Here is a 23,548-nt window from a genome sequence, read left to right on the forward strand (position 1 = left end):
GAAGTCCAGGCATCACATGTAATGGCAACTCTGTTTGCAGAAAAGATCGCTTCAGTGACTTGTTGCTTCACATCTGCGTACAACTGGGGAACTGCAGTCTCTGTAACGAACCGACGAGTGGGGATTGTGTAGCGTGGCTCACACTCATTAAGCAGTTGCCTGAAGCCTTCGTTATCAACAACACTGTACGGGCGCAAGTCTTTACATATAAAGCATAAAAGTGCATTTGTGATCTTCTTAGCCCGTTGGGATGTTGAGGGAAATTTTGAGTTTAAAGCCTCATTCAGGGTTGGTTGAGACGACACACGCTGTGTAGTACCTGTTGCTAGCGGCTGATCAGCGTGGTGTCTTGTCATGTGAAGACGGAGGTTGGTCGTGTTGCTGCAGTATTTTACTTTGTTTCTGCATAGCTTGCATATTGCATGACTCATGTCCAATTCCCGACTTCCTGGTGTCTGCAAAAATCCGAAATGCTCCCATATCTTGGCCTTGAGTTTTACCGGCGGTGGAAACAGTTTTTCACTGTTTCCTTCCATGTTTGTTCTGGGTTGAGACGTGTGCTGTTTTTGCCTAAGCTGCCACCTATTGGCTTCATTGTGCACTGCACCATAGGTGATGTTTCGTTTTCAAAACAGCCGTCACAGCATTTGATGCCGTATCGATACAGTAGCATCTGCATCGATGCGTGCATCAGCAAGGAGGACGTCACGATATATTGCCATATCGATTTTTTGAGCACAGCCCTAGCGGACACACACACACAGGCCCCGGGGCTCCGCCCCCCCGCCCCCGCTCACTCACTCAGAGAGACACACACAGTGAGATTAGAGCTCGTTCACGTGAAGCAGCCGGTCAGCTTCTTAACAGTGGAAACAGTGAAAACACAGAGTTTCTCTGGTCACAGCTGCTCAGAGATCAGCGCCGCCGCTTCTTGATCAGAGCAGAAGCTGCAGTTGGTTTGTACTGAGCTTCAGTTTCTGTGTCCGCCTCCAGTCTTACCTGCTCTCACTTATTGTTTAAATATTTCATCAACTAAAATATGCGTCACATCGTATTACCCGACGGTTGATTGCTGTACGTGGGAAAAAACAGAAGAGGATGACAGCACACTGAAATGGACTTTAGTCATAATTGAATACAAACTTGCTGCTTCTTATTTTATACATTTCCCACAAATATGGGGAGGACTCAAATAGGCCTGCATAGTTCTGTGTTTAATTTATTTCAAAGTAGGCCTACACATGCCAGTATATTTTTGTATCCTCTTCATAAGAGTTTGGTGTTTTCCTTTGTTGTAACAGGTAAAACTAGCAACAGTTTTCTTTATTGTCGTTCTATAATTTCATAAATGCAACAAACTATAGTTTATATATAGATATAGTATAACTATATATTAAACTTTATAAGCTGTCTCATCAAATATGTTTTGCGGCTCCAGAAAAATATTATTTGGGGGAAGAGGGGACAAAATGGCTCTTTTGATAGTAAAGGTTGCCTACCCCTGGTGTAGAAGGAGCCCTGGCGCTTTGAAAAGCTTTGATGACACTCTGTGGAAGTCCAGCTTCTCACAGGCCAAGCCCATAGAGCCATGCGCTCCAGATGAGGGTTAAAAATCTCTCCGTGCGCCTGTGACAGGAGATCCCTGCGCAGAGGTAGAGGCCATGGCTGAGCGCACAATAGCTGGTATATCTCCGCTAGCCAGTGTTTCACCAGCCAGCGGGGAGCTATTATAATTAGGGCATGACCTCTCTCCCGCACTCTGGCAAGAGTAGGAGTGATCAGCTCTAATGGGGGGAAAGCGTACAGTAGAAGATGCGGCCAGTCGTGCGCTATAACATCCACCCCGATTGGAGCGTTCTGGCCGGTCAGGGAATAAAACATCGGGGACTCTGCGTTCTCTTCTGACGCGAACAGATCTATTTCTGCCAGGCCAAATTTTCTCCATATCTGAGCTATCACCTCACCATGGAGTTTCCAATCGTTGTAGCGAGGGCTGCCCTTGGAGAACAAATCTGCTCCCCAGTTCAGTATGCCCAGCACATGTGTGTCCTGAGGGATAACAGATGAGAGCCGCTCCACACAATCAGTCTGTGTGCCCATGTAGGAAGATGACGTGAGCACAGCCCCCCCTGTTGATATATGCCACCACGGTGGTATTGTCTGTTCTGTCCAGAACATGCTGCCCTCTGAGAAGGGGCAGAAAATGTTTCAGTGCCAGTGATACAGCCAATAGTTTCAGGCAGTGTATGTGAACGGACTGCATTTGCAAACTCCATGTTACACTCACTGCCCTCCCCTCTTGCTTGGCTCCCCAGCCCGCAAGAGAGGCATCTGTTGTAATAACTCTTCGTGCCAGCACCGTTCCCATGGCAATGCCTTTGGTCAGAAAAACTGTGCATCTCCACGGGTGCAGCGCGTGGACACAAGCCATGGAGACTAAGACCTGGCGATGACTGTGGTGCGTCGGGCTCAGTTTGCAGTGATTTCTTTCTGCAAGATATGCGCATTTTCATCCTGCGTCTGTGACTGCGATATCCCGTTGAAACGGGGTGGAGTGGACGCAAATAGAAGCCTGTAACCCCTGGTCACAGATTTTATTACCCACTCTGATGCCCCACAGGCTCGCCACTGTCGGGCTCGAGCCTCCAGCGATCCTAGTGCCTGTGCAGCGGCAGGTAACATGGGCTGCGCCGTTCCAGCGCTCATATTGCCATTTGCAACAGGCAGGCTGGCTCGCTGTCCCATAGGTGGAGCCATACTGCCCCCTTGTGGTGTCATGCGAGCCCGCACCACCATGTTCTGCTCCTCTATCATGTGAGGTTGCGCCCTCAGCACGTGGACTGGATGAGCACCGCATGTGATATTTATTGAACATTTTACAGAGTGGAAAGGGATTTGGTGTGTGTTTGGGCACAAGTGCTTGTGCACTTTGTGCTTTTGGAAACACTCGGCTGCGGCTCCACAGGGCTCTTGCAGCGCTGACCTTTCTCTTCTTTGTGTTTACGTGAACTGTGAGCGCTAACATGACCTCTGCATGCCTTTTTGTCTGGAACAAGCCCCTTGGAACGGAACATCTTTCGCCAGGAGGGAAACAGGGGTCTGGCTGAACCTGTCCTCCCCCACTGGAAGAAGCGTGCTAGGTAACGCGCGTCTTCCTCTTGGCACCCAGAGTGGCAGGATGGGCAGCTGGATCACCCGCCGTCACGCTGGAAGTGAAGGGCTTCTTCGCCCAGGCGCCCTTGAGGTGGCTTGCTCTGAAAAAACGGCAGAAGCTGTTTGGTGGAAGCTTTTGTTCTGGGGAGCCTTTTAGCCTCATAGCGCGACATGGTGGTCTCTGTGAGGGCTTCAGGCCAACACAATTCCAAGCTGAGCAGCCACTGTCTTACAGTCCTCGTGCAGGTCCATGCCAGGTCCTGGCTCCATGCTGGGAGCCAGGTTTGGGCTGCATGTACCATCTTCGGTCGTCAGCTTTGCAGCTGGTGGGGTGAAAATGGATTCCACGTCCACCTCGTCATCCTCGGAGCAGAGGCTAATGGACTCCAGTGAGTCGGAGTCACCACCGACGGTTACGCCCTGTCCGGACATTAGGTCGGTCTCATGCTCGTCGGAGTCATGTAGCGGTGCAACAGCGTCGAGCTGATCGCCCCAGTGGGGCGAGTTTCCCTAGGTGCTCTCCACTCTCTCCTGTGGACGGGGGACGGCTACCCCCATCATAGGATCCAACGCTGACAAGTTAGCTTGGCACGCTAGCCTGCGTTGGTTGGTTTTTGTGGAAAGGCGATTCTGGCGATGCTAGCGATTCTCGGGCGTGTTCCAGCCCGAGGCATGTCGAACATACAGAGTGGGTATCTGCCCCCGAGATTTTGTTACCACATGTGCACAACCTCGGCAGTACCTTGCTTTTGTCCATGGTGAGGGCAGGAGCAGGGTCCATGGTTGCCATCTCTTCCGATAAAACTGGAAGAGGTGAGTAACTACTATGGTGACTATCTACTAAACTCAGGAAGCTATGCAGCGTTCAGGTAGCGCTCGTCGACAGAGTAGTTAGCCCGTTAGCTACACCTGCCGTCTGAGAGGATGCTTCTAGGAGCGAGAAGAGGTTTTAGACTGAGGTGATGATGTGACGTCGGGTCTATATATAGAAGAAGGAAGTTCCTCCTCTGGTGACAGATGTCACGTCTGCCTGCCAGTCAGGACTGGCGTTGTGTAAAATTGCTTCTGGGGGATAGCGCGGTGGGCGTGTTCCATAGTGAGATACCGAAACGAATGTTGAAAGAGAACCTATCCCTGCATGTGCTCCTCGAGAGGTTGTTAAATGGCAGGGTTGGAGAGGTCTGCAGGTGCAGGCTGGATGACGGAGAGATACAGGGGGTATAGGAGTGACGAGAATGGCCTGCCTTCTGTCTGTAACATTCTTGTAGACAATTGTCCCACATGATTGCAAGCAACACAACTGAGTTAAGATCAGTAGGTCCATCTCTGGAGGCTAACAACACTGAGTATTCGGCTTCACTACGGGATCCCTGACAAAGATTTACCAAGAACATCAGGGTGATCAAACACATTTCAGATTTTAACCATTAAATCCTTACATGTAAAGGATGAGACATCTGTTTGAGATAGTATGGCCTCTGCCCAATCCAGAGCTCTTCCCCATTATAAGCCCACCATATATTGTACAGTACCTTGGATGCCTCAGAGGTGAAAGTGACTGGAATTGAAGAAGGAACCCATGACCTTTACCTGGTCACAGAAGAACAGTGTCGGGTCTGGTGCATATGATTCCCTGCAAAGATTGCAGATGTGAAGGTGACTGAGTTGGCTGATTGGCTTGCACTGGGGGAGAGGACAAAAATATGAGGTAAGCAATATGCTGAGTTTATAGAGATAATTGGTCCATGATGGCCTGATTGCATTCCATTAGATTTCTTAAACCATCATGTTCTCCAAGGCATATTTCTTGGTTAGGAGTTTGGTGGATGGCTGTTGGGTCTGTTTGGCCAGTTTGTTCTGTCATAACGTCTGAATTTGGACACAAATACAGAACACAGACACAGAGAACTAATTAATCGACTAGAGAGAATCATGAGACCCACAGAGGAACAAAGTCAGATAGGAAAAAATTCAACAGGGGTTTAAGAATAAAAAATACAGAAACTAAGTCAGCCATGAAGACAAACACAGACATGACCTGCCCTACTCTGCCTATGATTGGATTTTTTCTGATACTCCTAATTTACTAATCACCACTCCTACTACCTACCCCAGCAAACAAAACAACAAACCAATCAACAAAAGCAACATTACTAAACAATCAGAGACAGAGTAAGGCTGGTGAGGTTTTTGTTGTCCTAGGAAAAAAAGGTTTGCTACTGAATTATGCGCACCAGAGGTGATTCAGAAGGGATTATACTCTATGCTTATTGAAAAGTAAGTAGGTATACGCCTTATACCTGCATATACCCTGCACTACACCACTGTTTGCAAACTATCAAGGGTGTACTCTGCCTTTCACCTAAGTAAACTGGGATTGGCAGCACCCCTGTGACCCTTATAGAGGGATAAGTGTTTTGGATAATAGATGGATGGATGACAAAAATCCTAGAACAAACCAGGTTAATAAACACCGGCCTAAAACCTTGCTGTGCTCTGAGAGCTGCATCCATTCCTATTTGATCTGTCTGTTGTTGAGGTTTTGTTTGTCAGGTTGGAGTTTTTGGTACACAGTTCTTTGGAGAAGCTTTTTTTCAGACAAGTAACACATCCCAACACTTGCTAATTATCTAACTTTTGTTAAATTTAGATCAGTTTAACAGGATGCATAAAACCCACCACTTCATGATGTTGGGTGTATGACAGGAAATGTTTAACTTTTAATGAACTGGGTAGAGATTGACTCACTGTAATTAACCTTTAAATATGGTAGCATGAAGGAAATTTATTTACAAAGTATGTTTTTCAAGTAAAACCAAGAAGAAGAAGGGTACGTATATAATTATAAAAAGTCATAAAAAACATTGACACCATATAATCAGTGGTTTATCCAGGCATGCCACTTTCTGAACCTACAGAAATGAAAATATTTACCCTAAGTTGTGCAATTTGTAAGTTGTGTAATTTGTTGAATTAATTTCTGATTTATTGTAGAGGTTAATGGGAAAACCGAGAGGGCCCCTTGTGCCTTATATCCTTTTCATTATTATGGCCACTAATATAAAGGAATTTAATGGAGGGAGGAATAAGTCGATACAAATTGACTTAGCAGGCCTACAGAGGGTGAGAGAGGAGAGGGTCAGGAAGGAGGAGAGAGGGGAAGAAAGAGATACTGGAGAGAATGAAGCGATGGACAAGGGGTTTGCTCCTTTTTCCTCTCTCTGAAGTTAATTGAATCACTTTCCACTAACACAAGAGATGATAAATAGCTTTACTGTGAACCGCTAGCTCACTTGGATGGTTGTGGTTGGTGGAAGTGGTCAACCCCAACCCTGAATGCAATACACAATTTTGCAGTTTCTGAAGTGACATTTCTTTTACCACCATCAGCCCAAGTTTTGATTTATACATAAGAAATATCAAAACACAGATCTCTATATAATTGAATGAAAAAAGAATAAGTCTTGAAGTACTGTTCTATGCAAGCAGAAGCAAGCAAAGAAGCAAAGAGTAATTTGTTGGGTATTTGATTTTGTAGCTCCCAGCTCTGAATTATGCCATACCGATGTTAAATTTCCTGGCCTGCACTTGTGAAGTCCTGGTAGTGTTTCCAGTTTGTACCATTTTATAGAGCCTCTCCAAATTAATCTGTGCATGACTTAATGACCAAAGTTTGTCTCTCTTCTGCTCATCTTACAGAGTAAGTGATTCAAATTCTCCATTCACACAGTTACAATAAAAATAAATAACATTCTGTTAATGAATTTAACTGTGAATTAAGTGTAACTTAATGGACTAATCTACTTAAATGTTTGTGGGTTGAAGCTGGAGCATTCTGCTGGCTGAATGGTTAGAGCATATGCTACATAACAGCAGTGTCCATAATTTAATTTGTGCCTTGGAACTTTGCTGTGTCATACTTCGCAGTTGACAACCAGATAAAGGCTAGAATGCTGAAAAAACATACATAAATATGTGCTTTTTCTCCTGGCAAGTGTGCAGTTGGAAAAATCATTTTTGTTTGTAATTGAACAGATGTTCAGTCTCATGCTGAGACACTACACTTTAATGGCATTGTATATAATTATGTAGTTATGTAAAGCTTATGTTTTCACCCATGCATGTTTGTTGGTCCATTTATTTACAAGAATACACAAAAACATGAAACCAATTTACACCAGGGATAGGGCCTGGCCCTGGGAAAATCACATTATATTCTGATGCAGATTTTTCACTTGCTTGAACTATGTTTATGTAACTATGTTATGAAAAATGTATAATTTTTGGTTATCAGAACAATTCTTTCATTCTTTTATATTTCTACTATAAGAAATGATAATCATGTGTATTGTTGGGCCTTGGTGTGGTTGTGCATTCTCCTGAGTGCTATTCTAGTTAACTATTTTAACAAAAATATCGTGTCGCTTTAAAAAATTCTTGGTGACACATTCATCGATACTTACAGTATATCGTATTTTAACATATCTTTGAGAGCTGGTTGAGTCAGTCACAAAACTATTAATGAAACAGCTGTGCACTGCCTAACTTTTATGCAGGAGTTTTTCTTTAAAGGGGACATAGCATGCCCATTTTACCACAAGTTGATATGGTTCCTTGGGGTCTTAATGAAATGTCTGTAACATACTTTGGTCAAAATACCACAAGGATCATATAAAACAGCACCCTTTTTACCCTGTATAAAACAGCCCTCCACAGAGTGACCTGTTTTGAGTGCCTGTTCCTTTAAATGCTAATGAGCCAGCTTCCCCCTCCCCCCTCTCCCCCCATGATTTTAAACGATATAAATTACATATTTTATATGATATAAATTATCAAATATGCATCCCATACTTTGTATTCCCCTTCTGTTGTCCTGGAGTTTTAATTTTCCCAATCACATAATTAAATGTCCCCCTCTGCCCATCCACTACAAGTACACAAGCAGACAGACAGAGAGAGAAAGAGAGGGGTGGGGGGCTATGAAGACCATCATTTACCCCCGAACCCCGACATTCAACGGGTACAACAACAAGCGGAGAAAGCAGAATCGCGGGCTGACCTTATATATACAGTCTATGGGGCTGACCAGCGGAGAAATGCTCGTCCCGTGTGAACAGCCAGGCGGCTGCGCGCTTAAGAACGGCGCTGCGCTGCCTCGCAGCGGCACTTCCGCGTCCGGTGTACCCCGGCGGAACTACTGTAACCCGGCGTAACTATTGTAACCCGGCGTACAGTAGCGCTGAACACTGCGGAAGTCTTCCACACAGCTGGCAGTGTGGAAGCCTCCGGTGTAAACCCGGCGTAGCGAGTGTGGGGGCGGGGGACGGGGGCCAAGACCATGTAGGGAGACTTCCAGTTCCTTGTTACGACACAAAACCCAGGAGAGCCATCAGTCGCTCAAGCATGACGTTTCTGACTTAGAGGAACTATAACAAAACGCGCGAGTGTTTTTTCCCCAGAGTTTTTGGGTTGGTAGACATGCCAGATACCCACATTAACGTGTAGAAGCACTAACAAAGTGGAATTTGCATGCTATGTCCCCTTTAAGATAATGTCTATTTAAGTATTTTTTTAAACATTTACTACATGTTCTACTTGTTCTCTGATGACTCCTTTTACTTGATTCGCTTGCAAGATCATCCCATATTTTTGCTTTGTCATGATGGGGTTGTGGGCTGGGGAGCAAATGATGGCTCATCTCTTTTTTGACCAACAGGACACTGTCACGGTGCAAACCATCAATCAATCAATAAAATTGTATTTGTATAGCCCATATTCACAAATCACAATTTGTTTAATAGGGCTTTAACAAGATGTGACATCCTCTTCCCTTAACCCTTAACAAGAGTAAGGAAAAACTACCAAAAAAAATAACTTTAACAAGGTAAAAAGAGGGTACCTGTGCTATAAAAGAATAGAAAGCCTTGCACAGCATTATAGTTTTCAAATAGACAGCCTTTTGTAATCAGTAGTTGTTATCAATACGGATTGAGTAGCAAGTTGTATCTGTAAGTATTGATTCCTGTGTTATTGATGTGCTCATCTCCAATCATGATTTTACAGGCAGTTGAACAATTTAATGGGGATTAATTATTTATTTATCCAGGCTGTACATGCGCACTGATCTAGCCCCGCAGGTAAACATAGGTGAAACATAGGAGAGAGAAAGAAAGGAAGAAAGAAAGAAAGAAAGCACCAAGCACCACACACACACACACACACACACACACACACACACACACACACAAACACACAAACACACACACACACACAGTATAATTGCTTAACTACTGCCACTGGATAAAAAATTTAAGTCACAAATTATTCCTTATTCAATCAGTACCATGAAGGCCTAAAAATCAATGCCAGCGTCAATCAAATCACACAGTTATTGTTGAGAAATATTGATAGTTATCTGGAAAGAGGCCACCAGGAATGTAAACAATGAAATTGTTGAAGAAAAACAAAAATCAAGTTACAAATACACAATACAAAATTATAAAATATGCAATTGAAGTGTAATAGATAGAGCCATCGCTTTGATGTCATTTTCTATTATAAATAGACAGTAATTCGCTTTTTCGATTGCTGCAAGATACACTAACCAGCTGAATGTGAATCTTATCACAACTTTGTGCGTTGAGACAGCAGATGGATGTTTTATGTCATATTATGTGTAAATATTTGTACCTCTTTCTAAAAAAAAGAAAATAGCCACACATATAGGCTGAAAGCAATTCCTTTTGTGTTTAGCTTGTCCCAGATTTTACCAGGTCAATGGACCTTTCTTGCATTTTAAGCCCAAGTATGGAAATGTAAAGAGGATTATAACATGGCTGAAATTCAGGATTCATGGTCACAAATACTCGCACACACACAGTGTCAGAAAGACATACACATACATAACTGCAGATATATAAAAGTATAAAAGAGCACTCTGTACAAAAGACCCTAACAATATCAAACACATCCGTCACTGTGCCTGTGCATCTGCCTCAGAACTGTCACACAAATGTAGCCTGAATCAATATTCTTTATGTGTAAAAATAAAGGTAAAATCCATATTTGTCTCCTGCATAACCACACTGAGCGCGTAGCTCATGAGTAATGAATGCTTTATTAAATGGAGTCCGTAAATGCAAAATGGTACCTTCTTACTAGGCATCACAGCTAGTTTTGTTCCTCCATTACTGGCTCACGTTCTATAGTGAAACAGACATCTGTGTGCTGATCATTTCTCACAAACCAGACTTTGTGTCAATTTAAATAGATGCTTTGTAGGTGTATCTGTTGAGTGTGTGTGTCCGTCACTGTATGAAAATACAGCACATGTATGTGCATTAGTGTGACTGCAACACTTGGAGCGCTGTGCTGCTGCCATGACAACACTGCAGGCAAAGTGGGTCAGCAGCCTCCTGCCACACCCCTGTTGGCATGGCAACAAGGCTGGTCAATTAAACTTCAGCAGCACGATGACTCACACACACACACACACACACACACACACACACACACACACACACACACACACACACACACACACACACACACACACACACACACACACACACACACACACAAACCCCTTTCTGTGCAATGAGGAGGTGAAGGAGGGAGGGAGGAAGAGTGGTGTCTAGGCTTCTCTTTATCTTTGTTCCACTCTCTGTAGGATTGACGCTCTGTCTACATGTATGGTTTCAGTGAAGCTGAGTGGCTGCATGTCTGCTTATATGAAAGTGTGTCTGTGTGTGTGTGTGTGTGTGTGTGTGTGGTTTCACACACACACATGCTGAAATCCAAAAGCTGCTGATATTATGATATTTTTATACGGTGACGTGATGACATCTGCACAATTATTGTTTCACTGTCCAAAGAAAGTGAATGTTAATAAGAACATTATCCTTTTATAGTTTCAGTACCTCTAATCATTAATAAAGCAACAATTAATGAATACACCTTAGGACACAGCTGCTGCTTTGCAGCACTTTTCATTTTGGCACTCTCAACTGAGCTTTGAGTCTTTCGAAGCAGTGGTGTTCACATTTCTGATACACATCTCCTCCTTTGGTATCCTCTGATATTTTTTTTTACATGGTTGTGGATACATATATCCATTACTGGTCTTGGATGTTTCAGTTGAATTGATTTGATGAACTCTGAATTATCTTGTACAATCAGAGTTTCAGTCAGCGGTTGACTGTTGAAGACTAAAACTGTGTGTTTTGTGTTTTTTCAGGCTGTAAGGAGTGCTGTGAGCGATGTGTGGGCAGTCTGCCCTGGGCCTCTCTCATTGCCACCATTCTCCTCTACATGGGCGTGGCCTTGTTTTGTGGGTGTGGCCACGAGGCTTTGAGCGGCACTGTCAGCATCCTGCAGAACTACTTTGAAGTCATCAGAGCCCCAGGAGAAACACTGGATGTGTTTATGATGTAAGTGACTTGTAAGTGTTTTTAACCATCACTTCTTACACAGATCAAAGGACCTCACCTGTGGGTTTTCTTGTTTTACCACAATCACTTTAAATGGCAAATGTTCTCAGCCAAATTCTACCAGCCTTTCTGAAGTAACAGCATGTTGTAATTCCCCTTCATATACGGCAAAGCCCTTCTCAGATGAACAGTGAGTGAAGTTGAGTGAAGTTTTCTGATTCAAGGGGAATATTTTGTACTATAAACAAGGTACATCATAGTGACCTGTGAGGAACAGCGAGCATGTAAAATAGCACAAATGAAGACTTTTTGATGTTCAAACACCCTAATCTACTGTATAGGTAGCAACAAAAAGTCTTCTCATGTGAGATATAACGAAACATTGTAGAATATACATTACATTAGCATCTTGATACAAGGGAAAGATCCCACAACTAAAATAACCATTAAAAAGAACGAAACAAACACTTTTGTGAGGTCTTTAGCATATATGAAAACTCAAAAAACTTTCCACAGATCTTTTAAGGTAGTGATCACCATCCTTTTCAAGCCTAAGGGTTATGTAACACATCCCTCAACATTCTAGACCTTTAGCAGGATAACTAAGAGCAGGTCCAAGACAGACCTGAACAGCTCTAACTATAAGCTTTATCAAAAAGGAAGGTTTTAAGCTTACTCTTAAACATAGAGAGGGTTTGAGCCTCCCGAACTGAACCTGGAAGATGATTCCACAGGAGAGGAGCTTGATAGCTGAAAGCTCTGGCTCCTACTCTACTCTAGAAAGGTAAGCCTGAATAAATACACAAATAAATAAATACTCAGTGAGAGCTCAGACTGTATGTGTGTGTGTGTGTGTGTGTGTGTGTGTGTGTGTGTGTGTGTGTGTGTGTGTGTGTGTGTGTGTTCTCTCCACAGTATTGACCTCCTGAAGTATATCATCTATGGCCTTGCAGCTGGATTCTTTGTATTCGGAGTCCTGTTGCTCGTAGAGGGTTTTTTCACCACTGGAGCCATTAGGGATCTCTATGGAGAGTTCAAGATCACTGCCTGTGGACGCTGCCTGACTGCATTCGTAAGAACAATTTAGAACTAATAGAGTTATACACTGATATTTATTTCTATTAATCCTTTTAAGCTGGGTATAGACAGCAAGATGTTTCATGGTAAATGACAGTGATAGCTGGTGTGGTTAGAGGGCAAGTCTGGTGATATCATCTTTTTCTTACTGTCAAGAAATTACCCAAACAGTAACTATATATGAAGTTATACAAAGTGTCTCCACTGTACACAAATTAGGTCAATTAACCTAGATATGGGTGCAGTTTTTGCTGGTGACATAATCTGGAACTAGTGTCTGCGCAGTAAGGATCGTGGAGCTGTGGTATGCAGATGTCTGACCAATCAGTAGTAAGTTTCAGCTGACAATCATCACATTTGATCTTGTTTTTAATGCATATAATAACAAATTAAAGCCGAATTAAAATTAAAATTAAACCATTTTTAAGAAAATATTATTTACCTAAATGGAGTGGGGTTCCAGACCTATACTGCAGCCGGCCACCAAGGGGCGAAACAGAAATTTTGGGTTCACTTTTAGGCAACTGTTCACGTCAACCATCTTTATATACAGTCACTGACAGAGACCAAATCCAATGATAAATTGATCCTACTGATCAGTGTTTTGTGTATATCCACAGACTGATAATTTTATTTGTCTTTGTTAAAAAAAACATCAATGAGCCACATAATTGCATTGACTGACCTGTTTCTTTATTATCATAAAAATGACCGCTTATTATTGAACTGCACACATACTGCTTGCTGTTGCCTACTAAATGCAGTATTCTACATGTCACATTATCATATGTATAAAATGATCTGGTAATCCTAATTAAAAAAAAAGATATGTTTGATTAAATAACATGCCATCGATGTAAAACCTAACTTTAACTGATTTACGTGTACTTTATCAATCAAATTGTTTTTGTATAGCCCATATTCACAAATCACAATTAGTTTAATAGGGCTTAACAAGGTGCGACATCCTCTGCTCTTAACCTTCAACAAGAGTAAGGGAAAACTACCCCAAAAAACCCTATTAACAGGGGGAAAAAATTTAGAAACCTCTGTATACAGCATAAATATCCTGTTGGGGACCTTTCTTTGAGGACCCCCTAATCCCCCCAACTGCATTATCTGTGATGGTGTGTTTGCAGCTCATGTTCCTGGCTTACCTGTTCTTCCTGGTGTGGCTTGGAGTGACAGCATTCACCAGCCTGCCAGTCTTCATGTACTTCAACGTTTGGTCCATGTGTCAGAACACCAGCTTGCTGGAGGGAGCCAACCTCTGCCTGGACCTGCGTCAGTTCGGTAAGTGCCATTATGACATGAATGATCACTGATGTGCCATATCTGCCCTATATAGTTGTTGTTCTAGTCACTGAAATTTTTGCCATCTTGACTTTGTGGTGGTTTATATTTGTTTATTTAAAACAGGGACAGTGTACATTAACATATTGCACCAGATAAAGCACAGGGCACATTTTTATGTGTGGTCCCTTAGTATATATAATGGACATAAAACAATAAAACATGATAATTTCACATCACAGAAATAAAAACACCTGATCAACAGTATTTATACATTCAAAGAGGCCTTATCAGACCTTGGGGAGAACATCCATTATAACTTTCATTTAAACTGATTTAAACTAATACAGCAATATAAATACTGGTCATAAACAGAAAGTTTTCATGATTATTTTTTTCCAACACTTTTGGAGCTCGTTTAAATATTCTAAAAAATGGTTGCATTCCAGTTAAGCAGATCTGTTAAAGGCAAAGGCAGAATAAGTCAGATTTGGTAATATCAATGATGGTCTTTACTTACAGTCTGTATGTTAATAGTCAAATCTAAAATCCCTCCAACATTGCCATGGCTGTCTCTGTACAGGGCTGTTGCAATGTCTGATGCCACTGGGGTTTCCCACACACAGCCAAAGACAAAGTGGTTGCTTTTCACCATCTTTTATTAACCACGTGATACAAACATAAACTCACAAAACATAAACTTAAAAGGGTTCAGTAATTTCTGCTGGTCTCCAGCTTTCCAGCTCCGCTCAGTCTCGGTCCCTCCTTTATGAGCTTTGCTCATGTGCGTCTCAGTCCTTTTGCGTCTCCTGTGTTTCTCTCCCAAGTGTCTCCTCTGGCAGCTTAGCTGCTGCCTTTTGAATCCAGGGAGAGTTGATTGGACAATCAGTCTCAGCTGTGCCACCTCCCTGGTTCACCTAGAGGTCTCTCTGAGTCACCTCCACAAGGCCATAACAACTGGAACACTATCATATTCCTCTTTCAACTTGGTGAAATTTGACGTTCATTGACCTTGCTTTGGCCTGAGAAGAGCTGTACATTATGATGTCATTGAGACCACAGCTACAAGTTCTATTTATTTTGAAAGAAATATTTCATTTTCTTCACTGTGAGATTTAGTAGTGGAAATATTTTTCCTATTATCCATAGAAACTGTTTATCTGCTTTTTGTATTCTGTCTCTGCATATTTTACATATTAATCCAAGCAAGTGCTGCTCATAGATGCACTGTATGAATGTGTTTGTGAATTGCAAACTGTACTGTAAAGCGCTTTGAGTGGTCATCAAAACTAGAAACGCGCTATACAAATACCAACCATTAATCATTTACCATGGAAAACCACTGTGTGGTGCTACAACCTTAAGTGTAGGGGCAGCTAAGCAGAAAGATAAGTAAAGAAACACGGTCATTTTATTTTGTCATTTTCATTTCTTCTCTTTAGTAACAGTATTTCAATATTTATGAACTGTCTTTGACATGTGATACCTACAGTGAACCTCTATGACACATGTGTACATTGATTAAGGTTCAGTTTTTGTTCTGCATCAGTGTATTTTGTACTTTTTGTTCTACTTAAATGACCTAAGACCTCTTTAATCCATCTTTGGATAGATAAACACAGAGGTGACACTTTTTATGGGTGGATCAAGTCTGATTACTGAAAAAGGAGCGCAGGAGCATTAGAGATGAATTCACTAGCATGGACCACAGCACTTTCGGATGTGAAGGGAAAGGATGAAGATTGATGAAGAATGTCATTGTCAGGCTGTTCTGGGAGGATATGCCGTGGACTGGACGGATGGACACTCAGTGTGGGGATTCCATCTCAGGCACATTTCGACCCAAGTTGATGTCGGACCCCCAAAAAGTTTGGGCTTGATAAATATTAGTGAGGTTGATGCGGATGTAAGAACTATATGCTTGGTTTGGTCTGAGATGCCCAGTTTGGCTGCAGTGGATGCTGCTCCGATGCGGAAGGAATGAAAGTAGAATCTGGTGGCCATTTTTTTTCAGTCTCTGAGACGAAGAGAGGGTGTTGTGATGATGCCATGGCGGTAATCCTGGAGCGGATATATTTGATCAGAGGCTTGTATGGGCTGAGATATGAATCAAGGCAAAAATGGAGATGGGGAAAGAAATTCCCAGCTTATCTGTCTTACTGCGTCGGAGCGTAAATATATGAGTCAGGAGTATACTGTAGATGGACATGTCTGATAGGCTGGGATGGCAAGAAGGGTTGTAAACAGATTCAACGAATTCAGAGCACCTCAAGAAGCCCCAAAAAAGCTAGCAAATCATGACCTCTAGGCAGGGCTGGCGTGTATACTTCTGCTGCTCTAGGCGAAAAATAATTTTACCACCTCTCTTTTTGCAACGTACCATACTAGGAACAACACACAAACGCCAATATGACAAATTAGAATTGATTGATTGATTGATTGATGGAGACCGGGAGCAACCTTTGTTGAGGATATCTAGGACTGCGGTGTTATCGGTTTGGATCAATCTATCAAATTTTATTTGTATAGCCCATATTCACAAATCACAATTTGTCTAATAGGGCTTTAACAAGGTGTGACATCCTCTGCTCTTTAGCCTCAACAAGAGTAAGGAAAAACTACTAAAAAATGAAACCTTTAACAGGGTAAAAAGAACGTAGAAACCTCAGAGAGAGCAACATGTGAGGGATCCCTCTCCCAGGATGGACAGAAGTGCAATAGATGCCATGTGTAATGGAGAACATCAGAAAGATAAGGGTATTTACAGCATTGGTTAGAATAAACAGTTTGTAGCATAATGGAAGGGAAATGAATTGATGAATTATTGTAAGTAATGGTAGAGTATCTGAGTAGACATATTGTATATCAAGCAGTCTTGTTGTAATCATATTCCACGGTCAGCAGCCACCACGATCAGGATCCACCATCACGATCGGATGCCACCATAGTCCACAATTGTGGTCCACCACCACTATCAGATGCCAACACGATACAGGATCCGCCATTATTTTCACGATCAGCCAGCACGATACAGGATCCGCCATTACGATCACAATCTCTGATTCGCGATCCACCATCATAATCCCTGATGTGTATCGCGATACAGGATCCACCATTATGATCACAATCTCTAAATCTGGGATGTGGCTGTCACCGTGGCCCTGGATCTGCGGACGATAAGGCATAGAGACTCCGGGGAAGAAGTCAAGTCAGTAACATGTATTGATGAGACATACATTTTTTGGATGTGATAAGGAGGGAGAAGAGGGAAGAGAAGTTCCATGTGTCGTGTGTCCCCCTACATTCTAGACCTCGATGGTGCCGAGGAAGGCTGCCGTGTCTCAAGCTCCCCCACAGCTCTGCTCTTTTTTCTGTTTTTTTGTTATTTATTCAGCTTTATTCTGCATTGTGCACTCTGACAAAGCGAGCCCTATCATACTATATGATAGAGAACAACTTCTGCTCATCGGGTTGACTATGAAAAACACTTTTTCACCGCCCATGGCGCTGTTTACCTGTCGTACCTGGAGCACGGAGGCGACGAAGGAAACAAGGGTCGCGGGCCGGCGTCCTAGTCCGGCTGAGGAAACGTGAGAACCGGCCTCCACTACCAAGTATTCTTCTGGCTAATGTTCAGTCTCTGGATAACAAGCTGGACGAACTTCATAGCAGGATGGTTTTTCAACGGGACATTAAGTTTTGTAATGTGATGGTTTTCACGGAGACTTGGCTCGACCCCTCGATCCCGGACTCCGCCATTGTTCCCGAGGGGGTCTCCATTCACCGCCAGGACCGGACAACAAACTCGGGGAAGAGCAAGGGAGGGGGTGTCTGCTGAATGGTGAACAATCTGTGGTGCTCAGATGTGAAGACTATTTCTTCGGGCTGTTCTCCGGACCTGGAGCACCTCATGATCAGATGCTGACCTTATTATATCCCGAGGGAGTTTACATCGGTCGTTATAACAGCAGTGTACATTCCGCCACATGCCAACACTAATCAGGCACTGGACGAGCTGCATGCGGTTATCGACAGGACAGAGATCTATAGGACAGAAACCAATGGTGACAGGCCGGCCTGACAAACCCTGGATTAATGGTGACGTCCATGCCAAACTCAAAGCACGGACTGATGCCTACATCTCAGGTGATCTGGAGGAGTACAGGAAGTCCAGGTACGCGCTCCGAAATGCTATTAGCAGTGCCAAGAGACTTTACAGGGACAAGGTGGAGTCTCACTACAAGGGATCCAACACAAGGAACATGTGGGCTGGACTCAAAACCATCTCAGACTACAAAGGAAAGACCAGCAGTGCTGATGTAGTGTCTGCATCTCTCCCAGAGGATCTGAATACCTTTTATGCTCGCTTTGAGAGCAACTCCCCGGCTGTGGAGATACAAGAGGCCCAGGAGGATCGCTGCCCCCCCTGTATTATCCAGGGCAGACGTGTGGAGATCTCTTAACCGGATCAACACACGCAAGGCACCTGGACCTGATGGCATTCCTGGCCGAGCTCTCAAGGTGTGTGCAGATCAGCTGGCAGATGTGTTCACAGACATTTTCAACCTGTCACTGCTCCAGTCTGTAGTCCCCGCATGTTTCAAGGAGACCATCATTGTCTCTGTTCCCAAGAAAACAAAAATCCTCTGCCTGAATGACTATCGCCCAGTAGCACTCACCTCCACCATCATGAAGTGTTTTGAGCGGCAAGTCAAACCCTTCATCACCTCCTCCCTCCCTGACTCTCTGGACCCTCTTCAATAGGTCGACTGCAGATGCCATCTCCCTCACCCAACACACTGCCCTCTCCCACCTGGACTAGAGGGACACATATGTGAGAATGCTGTTCATTGACTACAGTTCAGCATTCAATACCATCGTGCCCCTGAAGCTCGTCACCAAGCTCAGAGACCTTGGGCTCAACACCGCCCTCCGTGATTGGATCCTGAACTTCCTGACGGGCAGACACCAGGCTGTGCGGATAGGCAGCCCCACATCATATAGGCTTTATGGTAAAGGAAGGTTTTAAGCCTACTCCTTAAAGGGGACATAGCATGCAAATTCCACTTTGTTAGTGCTTCTACACGTTAATGTGGGTATCTGGCATGTCTACCAACCCAAAAACTCTGGGAAAAAAACACTCGCGCGTTTTGTTATGGTTCCTCTAAGTCAGAAACGTCATGCTTGAGCGACTCGATTGAGCTTCCTGGGTTTTGTGTCGTAACAAGGTACTGGAAGTCTCCCTACATGGTCTTTCCCCCCCGTTCCCCCACACTCATTACGCCGGGTTTACACCGGAGGCAGCGAGGCTGCAGCGCAGCGCCGTTCCCAAGCGCGCAGCCGGGTTAGGGTTAGCTGGTCAGCCCGCGATTCACTCACATGTGGCATTTGTCTGGATCGTTGGGACTGGGAGGCTGCAGCAGTTGCTCGGGCGCGACCGCTCGCTCTCCCATGCGTGAGCTGGAATTTGTGTCAGCGCCACACAGCCAACAGTGTGGAAGACTTCCGCAGTGTTCAGCACTACTGTACGCCGGGTTACAGTAGTTACGCCGGGTTAACACCGGACGCGGAAGCGCCGCTGCGAGGCAGCGCAGCGCCGTTCTCAAGCGCGCAGCCGCCTGGCTGTTCACACAGGACGAGCATTTCTCCGCGCTGGTCAGCCCCATAGACTGTATATATAAGGTCAGCCCGCGATTCTGCTTTCTCCGCTTGTTGTTGTACCCGTTGAATGTCGGGGTTCGGGGGTAAATGATGGTCTTCATAGCCCCCCCCCCTCTCTTTCTCTCTCTGTCTGTCTGCTTGTGTGCTTGTAGTGGATGGGCAGAGGGGGACATTTAATTATGTGATTTGGAAAATTAAAACTCCAGGACAACAGAAGGGGAATACAAAGTATGGGATGCATATTTGATAATTTATATCATATAAAATATGTAATTTATATCGTTTAAAATCATGGGGGGAGAGGGGGGAGGGGGGAGCTGGCTCATTAGCATTTGAAGGAACAGGCACTCAAAACAGGTCACTCTGTGGAGGGCTGTTTTATACAGGGTAAAAAGGGTGCTGTTTTAAATGATCCTTGTGGTATTTTGACCAAAGTATGTTACAGACATTTCATTAAGACCCCAAGGAACCATATCAACTTGTGGTAAAATGGGCATGCTATGTCCCCTTTAATGTAGAGAGTTAGGGTTAGGGTGTCTGCCTCCCGAACTGAAACTGGGAGATGATTCCCAGGATGAGTATGGACTTTCTGGACCATTCATGCCCCCAAAGAATGGCAGCTATGACTATGGGATATATCTCATGAAGCGCAGATGAAAGACAGCAGGAGTCTGAATCGAGAGATTTAAGCTCTAGGGGCCAAGCAGAGGCGAAACCATCTCCATCTGCAATAGCCGCCGAAACCTGTGGAAGGAGCTGCATCTGTGAAAACTTGGATATCCTCAGGGTTAGTGATGAAGTCATCAGAGAAGAACAAGTTGCGACAAGCACATTTCCATTTTGCATGCATTGTCCAGGACAACTCTATCATGGAGAGAGGGGACGGCTGCAGCTCTGGTCGACAGGTTAGAGACGAAGGATTTCCCTTGAGGAATTATACGGATTGCATAATTGAAATGGCCAAGGAGGGACAGTAGTTGGCGTTTGGTCGATCTGTGCACCAGAAGATTGTTTGACAAGAACAGAGTGATGCGTTTTTTTTTTTCTGCAGGCAAAGATGCCTGAGAGGATTTTGAGTCCAGGGTGATGCCGAGAAACTCAATGGAGGTGCTGGGACCTGAGTGTTTCTCTTCGTTAAAAGGAAGGTTTCTGATAAAGCTTTTGTAACAGTGAAAAGCTCAGAGGTGTGCTGAGGTGCTGTTCTGGTCAGTCTGCTGGTGTGGTTGGATTGTGCGTGGGATGGAAGTTTTCTGGAAGCTGGTGAAAGGAGAACTCAGGCACCAGCTGATGTCTTATGCAGAAGAGTTTAATGTAGACTTAATACATCAAGGAGACCAGAAGGCAGTGGCGGATTTAGCAATTTGGGGGCCCAAGACGAACACAGGCATGTGGCATCCGTTGTTCTCTACCATTTTTAATCCTTATTTATCTAAGAAAGTCTTACTTGTATTTCTTCCCAACCCAACAAAACATATCAATAGTTTTACAAATGTAATCACAGTAAAATCTTATTTTCATAAACAATATGATCTCTGTACAATAAGAATGTACAGTATTGTCCATTCACATGGAAGATCTGTTATCTATTACCTTGCTTTTCAGCAGGATATCTGATTGATGATGATGGGCCTCTGTCTTATATCTTGTTATAATTAAGTGAGAAGATAACACACAAGACAATAGGAGGTCAATTTACAGAGTTACAGAAATAATAACAAAATATACTTTTTAAAATGATTACCATTTCTCTTTGTCCCTTTGTCCCCTGTCTTTCTCTTACTCTCCTCCCTTGTCCCTGCTTTCTCTTTCTCTCCCTTGAATGTTTTTATTTTCATGTCTTTCTCTTAAAAACGCGCTCACGTTTTTTTTAATCATCATGTAAAGGCCATCATGGGAAATACCAGGAGCGAGTTAAAGTGTGTGTGTGTGTGTGTGTGTGTGTGTGTGTGTGTGTGTGTGTGTGCTCACACACCCACTCACTCAGAATGACACACACAGTGAGATAATAGGAGCAGTGGAAACAGTGAAAACACAGAGTTTCTCTGGTCACAGCTGCTTCATGATCAGAGCAAAAGCTGCACTTGGTTTGTACCAAGCTGGAGTTTCTGTGTCCTCATCCACTCTGACCTGCTCTCTCTCAACCTTCACTAGTTATTAGGACCTGATCAGTACATGAAGTAACTTAGTGTTTGTTTGGTTCGCTCCAGAGTTTATGAGGCTGTATTTAACATCATGAAAAATTACTCAGTACAACACGAGACGTGACTTGAAGGACTCAGTGTTAAAATGACCGGAGCGACACAATTCATGATTCGACACCATAGATTAATAACTAAATACCTGATCGTACGTTTGTCATCTTAATAATCCCAATAAAAAATGGAACAAATGAACTTGAACTAGTTCATTTTCACCTGTATGAACTGAACTATAAACAAGTTATTTTTAAGTGTGAACTGGCTCAACACTGTTTGTGTTTACGCCCTGAATCACTCAGTGGACGCGCTCATGGAATAGGGGGGGGGTTGCTGAGACACTAGTTACTCATAAATTATAGGCATTCTGATGCCATTTTAGCGTATGGATTTTTATAATGAAATTGATGGGGCCCCTGGTAGTTCGGGGCCCAAGGCAATTGCCGACCTTTGCCTAATGGTTAAGTCCACCTCTGCCAGAAGGTAAAACAATATACCAACGCCAACAGAGTAACATTAACAATTGTGACCCCCAAGTCTGAAGATGTCTCACAAAGCATCCCAATATATCTTCCTCACTTTGCGTCACCCATTCCAACATCACATCCATGAAAGGCTAGAACTGCTGTCACTCTCTATGTTACATGTAGGTGTTGGCATCCTATTGGATAGTTAAGCCTAAAGTATGCACTCCTAAATCACGTTTTGTCCTGACGTCTTGCCACTGGTGTAATGCCTCTCTGTCTGGGGCATCTGAATTGGGTAAGAAAGTAGTGGAGCAATTGTTCAAGCTGTGGCTGGGTGGGAAAAGGCTCTACATAGCTCGCAGGAGAGGGATGTACAGTCTGCAAAGATACGGCAATAAAGCTGGGAATCTAGATCACCTTAGTAGGTTCCCTGACTGAATCGCTGTATCCGGCCAGCTGCCTGGGTGGCGAAATGGACATGGTCGTTATAGAAGCCTGTACCTGGATGAAGGGATGTATGTAGGGATGAGGTAGGGAGGTAAATGAATGAGGGGAAGGGAGGGTGGGTCGAATTAACTGAGACAAACGCAGCAGGATGGGTTGACCAGTATAAGAAGGGTTAATGGGTAATTAGAGGAGTGGTCAAGGCGTGGTCTTGCTCCCAAACCTAAATTAAATTATTAACTTCATTACTGAAGGAATCGGACAAACAATGTGTAACTTAGTTGTTTTCCTTTTGTTTAGCACAATTAATTCAATCGAGCTTTAGAACTTTGTATGAGATCTGTGTAAAATGTCTACACCCAATAAACAAGCGTTAACACATTAGTAAGAGGAAACCTCTGTTGTGATGAAGGTGATTGATGAAGATTAAGTGGATTCAGCTTCATGAAGTGTGACTTTGAAATGTTGAGAATCCTGATTTGCAGCAGGTGAACTTTGGATTTAGGCTGCAGCTGAAATGAATGTAAAAGCTTCTTCAATAGCAGCACACAGAGACAATCAAATGTCTAAGTGCTTTAGGGAATATTTTTAAATTTACTATCAGTGAGTTATGAGCAGCTTACTGTACGTACCCTCACTGTTTTCACACATTAGCCTGCACTTACATGTCAATCACATGATATATTAAGATTCTATACTTCTCTTATGAATGTAGTCAGTCAGTAAATTTGAATTAGTCTCCTGACGTTGTTTGCTGTAACAGTTTCACTTTCTTTAATCTCTTTCTCTCCACTCAGAAATACAGTGCACGGGTTACTGAAGCAGGGTT

The 23,548-nt window shown here is 43.5% G+C and overlaps 1 protein-coding gene across 3 annotated transcripts in view; it reads left to right on the top strand.

Moving 5' to 3' along the window:
- Positions 1-23,548, top strand: part of LOC118121988 (neuronal membrane glycoprotein M6-a) — a 45,980-nt gene that overhangs the window by 14,422 nt on the left and 8,010 nt on the right. For all 3 annotated transcript variants that reach the window (XM_035178385.2, XM_035178376.2, XM_035178368.2), the window contains exons 2-4: positions 11,390-11,582; positions 12,498-12,654; positions 13,799-13,952. In XM_035178385.2, the coding sequence (XP_035034276.1) occupies positions 11,390-11,582; positions 12,498-12,654; positions 13,799-13,952 (504 nt within the window). The remainder of the gene's footprint in view (positions 1-11,389; positions 11,583-12,497; positions 12,655-13,798; positions 13,953-23,548) is intronic.

Source organism: Hippoglossus stenolepis, chromosome 2 (assembly GCF_022539355.2).
Source record: "Hippoglossus stenolepis isolate QCI-W04-F060 chromosome 2, HSTE1.2, whole genome shotgun sequence".
In the NCBI taxonomy this organism is placed as follows: Eukaryota; Metazoa; Chordata; class Actinopteri; order Pleuronectiformes; family Pleuronectidae; genus Hippoglossus; species Hippoglossus stenolepis.